The 10,569-nt window shown below is 29.6% G+C and overlaps 1 protein-coding gene across 1 annotated transcript; it reads left to right on the top strand.

Annotated features, from left to right (window-relative positions):
- Window positions 1-6,601: 6,601 nt before the first annotated feature.
- Window positions 6,602-7,283, top strand: LOC149055591 (uncharacterized). Its single transcript, XM_089225800.1, has 2 exons — window positions 6,602-6,847; window positions 6,915-7,283. The coding sequence occupies exons 1-2, from the start codon at window positions 6,602-6,604 to the stop codon at window positions 7,281-7,283; spliced, it is 615 nt and encodes a 204-aa protein (XP_089081926.1).
- Window positions 7,284-10,569: the final 3,286 nt, after the last annotated feature.

Below are 10,569 nucleotides of genomic sequence, written 5' to 3'. Positions count from 1 at the left end.
TTATTCATACATATTAATATATGATGACATATAGCATAATACTTTATTATTATAGTTATGCTTAAATATTTCATAATAACTTTATTAAGAGGGCCCTTATCGTGCCTATATTTAATAAGGTGACAAATTTAGGCAATATGCAATTTTCGTCGCCATCGCCCGCGGGCCTTTGCGTTGGTCGTAAATGAATAAAACGTGATAATTATAGGTAGTAAAAGTGTGGTTGTATTGTATACAGGTACCGGGATAGGTATTTACGCATGAACTGCAGGTGGAAAAATAAAAAACGTGATTTTTTGCTCAAAACTTTCACGTCTCTCGTATACTATAGTGTACTGGTTAAATACATTGTTTTTCCAAAAATTATGATTATTGACAGAGAATAATAATTAGCCTTCGATTCTTGACTACATTGCTTAAAAAAAATTGTGAAAATTGGTCATATTCAAAATCGTATTATAATCTGTTTTATAAATATAATTTTTAATACTGAAGTCAATTGTTTACTGTGATAAGTCTTTCTCTACAAAAAAAAAAAAAAATTAAAATTAACGAAATCATAATATCACTGCAGGGCGTCTATTTTCCTGTACCTATATTCTATAGCTATATAATATAAGGTATGATTTTGAAAAAAAAACAGTCCACTACGTGCATGCCCTTTTAACAATACAATTTTTAATACCAATTTGTATAGCTCTAATCCCTTTGGGGCACCCATAGAAAAATTAATTTTGAAAATAAATAATTTAATTTAATTCAAATTTCCTCTGTAATAGTAGAAGATGGAGACTGCAGCGTATACTCTGATGACATTAAATCCCAATAAATGAATAACTATATTGAAAAAAAATAATATTTTGAACAAGTAAAATATATATATATCGTATTTTTATGTAATGGTTTATCATTAAATTCAAATGTAATACATTCGTTACAGTGACCGGCTTAATAATGACGTTAATAGCCACTTTCTGTTTTTCTCACGATAAGAAAAAAACGCGGAAAAAATTGAGTGTGCGATCGTATGTCATAAATCATAATTCATATTTTACACAACTAAAATAAAATATTATGAAAAAAAAGAGATCTTCTCTACATCGTGCATTTTCGATAATGGTGCGGCTAAATATGCTATAATATAGTCGTAAAAACTAAATTTTCGAAAATATGTATAGAGCTTAAAATCTCACTTAAATGCGTTTTAATGAGACACTTACAACAGTGGGCAGTGGGAATGCGTGAGATTGAGTAAGCGACTATATTCAGTTATGTAAACCGCAATAATATTATATTATTTAAATGATATTGTGTCATACATAAATCAACATGATACATTTAAAATATTACAAAAAACCGTCGCCAATGGGCAAGGAGGATATATTATATATATATATTACTGACTATACTGCATCATGAATTTTAGATATTGAATAACATATATCGTATATTATTGTGTCTGTAATATGTGTATTTAATATACATATATATATATATATAAAGTAGGTAGGGCGTTTCGCTATGTTTGTTTATGTACAATGCACCCAAGAGACACAAATAAAATAACAAATAACCGGTATATAATCTGTAAATCGGGGATTAAACTTATATTACACTGTTTTAATATAGGTATAATTTATGTTTTATGTTTTTAAAAAACACCGTTCGAATAAATTATTATTTTGCCCTGCAATTTATTTTCCAAATAGGTTATAGGTATAGTATGCCAGCGTGTCCTTTGTATATTTTTATAAATTAGATCGTATGGTGGTAGTCCAATAACGGAAAATTTAATTATACCCATGAGAAAAATCCTAACACTGCGGTGTTCCGTAGCCCGCAGAGAATAATATGATACGAATTAGGTACATAATATATATAATAATGTAGCGCTCTGTACACATATATATATTTCATAGTAACCTAGTTAATGTATTGCGTATGTATATATGTATTTTTGTATGTATGTATGTGTGGATGTATGTATGTATGTGAGTATGTAATGTGTGTAGTGTACCTACTGGATACTACCTACATATTATAGGTATATATAAACATTATACTATATATTCATTGCATTGCTTATATATATATTTATTTATTTAAATATAGGTATATATAATATATTACTCCATAATTTAACAATGTGTGCAGAAAATAAAAACAATATTAGTGAACTGAAAGAAACTATTACAATAAAAATTTAACGATTTAGTATTTACAATTAATAATAAAATTAATTTAATGAGAACAACTACAAATAATATAATATTCAATGAAGTCATGAAAATATTATAAAAGTTAAAAAAAAAAAAAAATTATTATCAGTTACAATAAAGAGCTTAGCTGGGGAATTAAAAATATTATCGTTATTTGAAAGCAGTGGATAAAAAAAATGGTTTTAGATTTCTACAGTTATTGAAGCAATTTATTTTTAAATACATTTTTGGCAGTAATTGAGTACAATCAATGAAACCTTGTAATAATTTATGGAGAAATTTAAGTAGGTACTATAGTAACAGCATTTACGACGTTCATTATGTGGTAAACGATTAAGAAAACTTAAAACATTATTACAAGAACCATGGGGTGGTCTGTGAGTACCTACGTCGACGTTGTCGCCTACCGGTCATTTGTGCTGCTCGACATCGGTGTAAGTGTCGCATGCCTGGCCATTCACCAATCACCAATCACCAATCACCAATCACCAATCATTTCTCATCGTTGCCCTGCAAGTGACGTAAGTATTTGTGTGTCAGCCGCCGTCCGTGCGCGCACACAAACAAGCTAAATCTTGGCGTTACAATAGGGCGCAAACCCAACTTCGGACAGCACGTCCAAAACATTACCAAAAAGGCCACCCGCACTCGTGGTTTACTCTAACCTATACTTAACCGAATATGTCCCATCCCACTAACAACCAAACTTAGCATACTTAAACTATATATCTCCCCCATTCTTACATATGCTGGCCCCTCTTGGGCACCTTTCATCGGTCCTTCAGATTGGAGGCGTATCCGTCCAAAATATCGGTATACGTACATTAATGGGTATGCCCACTATCGTTAAAAACTCGGTTCTTCTTAAATCTTCAAACTTCAAATCTATTCAAACCTCTTATTCAGTGCCAATCCAAATCAATGTTCTACAAAAATTCCTTTTCAGATCATGACCACATTCGACTTCTAGGTAAAATTCACACTCGTCCTACTACCAAAAAACAACCCAAACCTTACCCATTTACTTGGACTAACCAATAAACCTAACCATCTTCAATCTTCCATCCACTAGTAGAGGCGCAAGCCTGATATAGTTAACGGCATAGCCATCCCCCCCCCCCCCAAAGAAAAGCAAAGCAGTGCGCGCACACACACGTACATTCGTCCGCTGACTTCGTGTGCAGCCTATCGCACAAACATATTATTTCGTTATTCTGCAGTAAGTTACAATGGTATAATAACTCAAAAGTAAAAAAAAGTAAAGAAATAAAATAAAAATAAAATTAATTATGGTGAATTAAATTATTATTGACATGTTTAATTAATTAATTAATTAATAAAACCTGCCAATAGTTATATTAAAATTAATTTATAAATAAGGGGTGAGTCTCACCCGGTGAGAGTTGATGTTAATGGGATTTGTGTCGTTCTCTACTCTTATAAGCGCAGGAGAATATGTTACCAGATATATATGTATCATAAAATATCTAAATTTGAGCTGTAACCTTCCTCCTGATCGTCGGAGGACTCTCGAAGCCGTAATTCGAGAATATAATCAATACACCGTAGTAATAAAACATTTATAAATTAATTATAAAAATGTATATATATATATAATATTATAATGCTCATGCACCTTACTTTATTCGCAGCTGTATTTGATTTATGCAGATGACTTAATAAGGTTAAAAAAGTTTTAAACACTCAAATCGTAATAAATACAACAATGATACATTTTCGTCATAAATGGAAAAAGTCAGTTGTCGCTCGCAGGATCCGATTTGGTTGATTTGGCTGGCGCTCTTACACTCGTGATGGGTTGTTGCAGTAATAATGGCTGGTGTTCATGCATTCGTGAATGGTGCACATGGCACATCCACTGATGAGAGGAGACGACGACGTGGTCAAGCCAGCCAGAGTCACTACTCCATCAAAGGCCTCTGCGTTTCAAAAATTTTTACGGTTATCTTTGATGGCAGAGATTGGACTACCCCTTATCTCCGGCGGTACATTAAATAAATCGCACTTGCAGCACCATATTGTCACAACTACGTATGAGTTTCTTCGTGATCAGACATAAACAAATCGTTCCTTTCATCATTGGTTAATTATAGTATTTATTGGGTTTTAGTGGTTATCTGCGTGCGACAACTTGACCGTTATTTATTTTATTGAATATTTAAATAACTTATAAACATATTACGTGAGTATATCATTACAGCAGTAAGATATATAATTAATTTTAATTCAATGATAAATTTATTATGATAGGTAATATCGGTTTTATCGAAAATCCCCAAATCCCTACAAATAATATTTTTTGGACTATTAGGTACTTAAATTGTTATTCGATGTTTAACCATCGTTAATTCAGTCGTTTTTTGTACAAGTTTAATAAATAATAATCTTATTATTTGTATACAAATTTAACAATTACCGTAGGTAATGATCCACTATAAATTGTCTTTTATTGTACAGCAGGGCACACCTACTTTCCTACATTTTAAAAAAATTATATCGTCTAGAATAAAGCTAGTATATAAAAAATATAGTGAAACATATCACATGTAACACTTAAAAACATTTTCTACTGAAATCACATTGTAATAAATTTGATAAAATTATTTTTGAAAAGGAAATTGGTACCTCATTTCAGTAGCTTTTAAAGCAGTAGTAATGTTGTCATAGCCATAAGGAAATGTCAATATTGAACGGTTTTTCATCTGTCCTGACTCCTGACATGTTATTTATGTTTATAAGGAAACGACCAAGTCTTTACTGCCCGCCTGCACATTACTATAGTCATTACGATGCCATTTGAACAGTTCTTGAAAAAATTCTCTTATTTTTTTTTTTTTTTTTTTTTTAACTATCCCGTGGCAACTAAGGCCATTGGGAAGGGGGTAGTACTGTAGGTTTTATGGATCGGTAGGTTGGTTACACGTGGGTAAGAGTTTTGGCAGAATTTCTATTGTGGCACCCGTAGGTTTCTGTCATGCCCTGGAGTGGGGGATGGCGGCACTTGTTCTACGGACACCGTGACTTGCCCTGAGAAAAATATCGCCCGATGATCGAGGATCGAACACGGTCCGGCTAAGTCACAGCCGACACGTTAGACCGCTCGGCCACCTCGTCCCCCAATTCTCTTATTGTTGAATAAATTTAACAAAGTCTATTCAAGATAAGTATATATTTATTTTATAAAGACTATATAATATAATTTAATAACGTAATACTTTTTTGTCATTGTGTTACTTACGTTTTCAGCGATTGCTCTTAAATCCTTCAAAAGGTTTGGTGACACGACTTCTCCACACAACAGTATCGCAATAATTTTGCGTAACTTCAGCTGGTTCATATTTTATAATATACGAAACTCTAGACTTGTAACCATCAGAAATTCATTGTACATTGCTATTATCAAACCAGCAGAGTTTAACGTGAAAAAAATTGAATTACGATCTGGCATGGTAAATAATCCATTATATAGTATAAAATTTAATACGTTAAGTTATTTATTAATTATTATTGCATTTGTTGTATGTACTATAAGATTGTAAGTATTTATTTAATCCAATTTAAAAAGTTTCTTATTTAAATATAAAATGTTGTCCAAATTGTTTTTTTGCTTTATGTATTATTATTATATATACCTATCATTGGCGTGGTAAGGGGGGGGTGGTCTGGTGTTTAAACACCCCCCGAAATTAAATGAAACAATCTAATCTAACCAAGAAAACAAAGTTTTATCCTATAATTTTTTTTATATTTTTAAATTTGTAAATTATATGGACAAAATATTGTATTTATATTATAAATAATTATAATAATTATTATATTATTTAATACATTATTTAATACATACAAATAAATGATTCTTAATTTTATCATATTAATATAGATTTAGACAAAAACCCCCTTCGAAAATATTTCCTACCTACGCCCATGATACCTATATATTATGTATTATTACACGACGAGCTGTTAATATGTAACTTGATAATAACAGGCTGGAAATAAAAATAATTCCATCAATGAGTACTAGATTTGAGGAAAAAATCTTTATTTTGGTTTAGAAGAAGGTTTGTTATCTAATATGCAGAATTGTTTTTGTTAAAATTATTTGTTTGAAAATCAATAAACTATTATTTTATATAAATAGATATGAGTACATATTTGTTGGCATGGTTTCATATTTGTATAGTTTTAAATTATATTATTATATTTTTCATTTCTCGTTAAAAAAATACTTTAGTATTTCTATACTGTATTAGTGTGTATATTTGAAATCAAATTTAATTTATTTAAGTCAAACGTACGTAATAATGGTTTACAATATTTGTGGTTTTGAAAACATACATTACGATGAGATGTATTTCGTTATGAGAAAAATGATGAGAGAAAAACCTTGGCTAAATGAATCACCAGATGGCGGAAGACCAAATTCCTCTGGAGACCACAAAAACAATGATCATCTAAATTCACAATCTACTGACATTCAAAATCCATCGCATACGTTATTACCTTATGATAATTTACAAGGTGCTCAAATTCCAACTTTGAAGAGCGATGTTGAGATATTCAAAAGCGAGGATTCAACTCTAAAGAATAGTAAAAAGCTGAAACAGGTACGCATAGAGATAAAATTGTAATATAGTAAATTAGATTTTTACCTGTGAAATCCACATTACTTAGGTACAATGTTCGGCAAATCTTAACGGAGATACAAAAAAAAGGAAACCTATGGGGCTTACTGATGCTAATAAATCGAAATTAAAGAGGAGTACGAACTACAAAACAGCTCCGAACTTACCCAATAACAAGATAAAAGGACTAGCTATCAATAACAAACCAGTTTCAACTGAGAATTCGCCAACGAATAAAAAGAAACAAATCACAGACGATTACAAGACGTGCAAGGTGACGACGAAACCGGCACTTCACGAACGACTGTCATTGTTGAGTATTAACAGGCAGATGAAACAAAAGGAAATCAAACGTGAAAATTGTTTGATGGTAAAACGGTTGAAAAACGTTAAAGCTTCAGTCTCGTCGTTTCGGTAATTTAAATTAGTCTTTCATGGGAGGTGCTTTAAAATTATTTTGGCCAATATTGCAAAAAGTGTTTAATTTTATATGATTTATTGCCAAAGTTTATTATAAACATATTTTTTATCTTAAAATTTTTATTATTATTTGAATAAAATTGTGTAATAAATGTATTATATGTAGAACTAGCTGATTCAAAAATAAAAATAATAACCGGTAAAAATCCTACTTCTTATATGTCTCAAACTGTGTGTTAAATTCCTTACTTGTGAGGGGTAGCATGCTAGCAATATATTTTTATACATATAGATATAAAATAATAGATCGATAACGGTTAAAACATACTAAGTAATAATCATACAACAATATTCAACTTAGTTTATCATTATGTAAATTTATTCGTTTTATCGAGAAAAGTCTGAAAATTCAAATATTCAAGTGAATGATATTTAGGTCTGTCACTTTTTAACTTAGCCTAGCTTCTACAAAATTTGGTACAGATATAATAATTATATCAGGCCTATGTGTAGTAATATACATATTATGTATGTAATATATCTGTACCAAATTTTGTAAACGTTAGGCTAAGTTAAAAGGTGACAGACCTAAATATCATTCACTTGAATATTTGAATTTTCAGACTTTTCTCGATCAAGCGAAAAAATTTACATAATGATAAACTAAATTGAATATCGTTGTATGATTATTACTTAGTATGTTTTAACCGTTATCGATCTATTATTTTATATCTATATGTATAAAAATATACTGCTAGCATGCTACCCCTCACAAGTAAGGAATTTAACACACAGTTTGAGACATAGGCATGTCCAGACCTCATTCGCAGGTCATGCACAACAGTGGCATATCTAGGGGATGGGGAAACTGCCAATCAAAAAAACCCGTGGACACGCCTGTGGTTTGAGACATATAAGAAGTAAGATTTTTAATGGGTTACGAAATGTACGGATTCGGCTAGTTCTACATATAATAGTATAATACAATTCATTTATTACACAATTTTATTCAATAAATATATTATAATAAAAAAAATTGATTATAATATTTATAATATACTTTCACTTTGGTAATAAATCATATAAAATTGAATACTTTTTGCAATATTGGTTGAAATAATTATAAAGCACCTCGCATGAATGACTTAATTTAAATGACTAAAACAACAATACTGAAGTTTGACATTAATTATCAATCCTTTTACCATCATACAATTTTCCCGATTAATTCATTTTTATTTCGTCTGTCTGTTAATACACAACAAAAACCCTCGTTCGTGAGGTGCTGGTTTCGTTGTCACCTTTCACGCTTTGTTTTCGTTTATTTTTGTTATTGGGTAAGTTCAGTGATATTTTACTCGGCTGCATACGAGTTGATTCCCGGGTACCTGTTTACCTGCACCAATACCGTTTAGTTAATTCCCGGGTCATTAAGAAGTACGTATGAGTTGATTCCCGAATCATTATGTGTTTTATTTAATATTTAGTAAAATATTTTTAAATAAAAATTTAGTTTTTTCATATTTTTAAAATCATTCAATTTTTATTTATTATTTTTATTATATTTATTATTTTTTAAAAAAATTATTATTAAAAACATTAAGTAATTATAGGTAAAAAAATATAAAAAAATTTAGTAATTTGGTAAAAATTTGTAACTCACTGTTTTTATAAATTGGTATCTGGTAATGAGATTACCAGTATACCGTGACATCACTTCTCTTAAAAAAATTTGTTTTTCTTGGTGTTTTTTAGATTTCTTAGTTCCATTACTCCTGCATTTTATGTATGTTTCTGATTGTACATCTAACAGCTCATCTATAAATACGTAAATATTTGGGTGCCCACTATAAAAACAACTGTTGAGTTTAGAATGAAAACTCTCGCAGCTGTTAGTAGTTCTATTTATACTTGGTGGAAAACTTGCTTCTGGGGAAATATAATTATCAAATACATAGTCCATAAACTCTTCAAGTCTAATAAAATCTGGTCTCGGTGGACAAGAGCGAGTTGTGTGTGACGGTCGAACTCTTTACTGTTATAAATCTTTACTTGTGCAATCTATTGATAATTAATATACAACAATAGGGAATCAACTTCTACGTCCCTCTTAATGACCCGGGAATCAACTCGTACATACCTCTTAATGACCCGGGAATCAACTAATACATAAAATAGGTCTCTGGAATCAACTCACCTACACCGTTTTACTCAGTGTTTGCCAATTGCGCCGATTTTTCAGGACTACCTGAAATTTATACGTCTTTTGCGCAAATAAATTTATCACAAATTAATTTGGTATACATAATATATATCTATTGTGCCAGGAAGATATTATAAAATATCATATTATTATACTATTATTAGATTATAATATAATTATCAAACATATAAAATAAAGTTTAATTTAAAAAATATAAAAATTTCATAAAATTAAATCATAAAAATTAAAATACATATAAATAAACGATATTTGTTATTATTCAAAAAGTATAAGTCGTAGATACTTGAAAATTTTATCAGTTATTTAGATTGGCATTTTCTTTACATTATTTAATTTTCTACATATTTTGACTTTTTTGAGATATTTATAGAGGACTGAAATTTTCAATTTGTCTGAAAAATTTTTTTTGAAGTGTCGATAAAAATTTTTTGGCCCTATCAAAATACTTGAAAATTTAATACAAAGTTCCTCATAAGTTATTCTTATAGTGATTAAAAAATTATAAGAATACACAAGCACAATTTTTTTTATTAGCATTTGAAGTTCAAATATTGGCAAAAATTCGTCAAAACCATGAATATTTGTAAATTAGTTTTAAGTTGAAAAATCATAAAAATTTTTTCGTTTATAACTATAAGGATTAAAAATACAAAACTAAGTTTTCCATAAGTTTTCCTTCAAGTAGCTATAGAGAAAACTCGAAGCATCACTATAGGAAAAATTTTAAGTGCGTTTGAATTTTAAATTTTTACGAAATAGCGTAACGATAACGATGATTTATCCTCAAACGATTATAATCATTTGTTATTATTCAAAAAGTATAAGTCATAGATACTTGAAATTTTTTCCAGTTATTTAGATTGGCATTTTCTTTACATGATTTAATTTTCATAATATTTTGACTTTTTTTGAGGTATTTATAGACAATTTTTCTGAAATTTTTTTTGAAGTGTCGATAAAATTTTTATGGCCCTATCAAAATACTTGAAAATTTAATACAAAGTTCCTCATAATTTATCCTTATAGTGATTAAAAAATTATAAAAATACATAGGCACGAT

The sequence above is a fragment of the Diuraphis noxia genome, unplaced genomic scaffold (assembly GCF_037042655.1).
Source record: "Diuraphis noxia isolate RWA-SAM2 unplaced genomic scaffold, SU_Dnox_SAM2 contig0004, whole genome shotgun sequence".
NCBI lineage: Eukaryota > Metazoa > Arthropoda > Insecta > Hemiptera > Aphididae > Diuraphis > Diuraphis noxia.
The sequence above is the reverse complement of the archived record's forward strand: the minus strand, read 5'-3'. Positions and strand labels throughout refer to the sequence as shown.

Coding starts and splice junctions, on each gene's coding strand:
- LOC149055591 (XM_089225800.1), top strand. CDS start 6,602: ATGAGAAAAATGATGAGAGAAAAACCTTGGCTAAATGAATCACCAGAT. Junction 6,848..6,914: donor ATAGTAAAAAGCTGAAACAG/GTACGCATAGAG, acceptor CACATTACTTAG/GTACAATGTTCGGCAAATCT.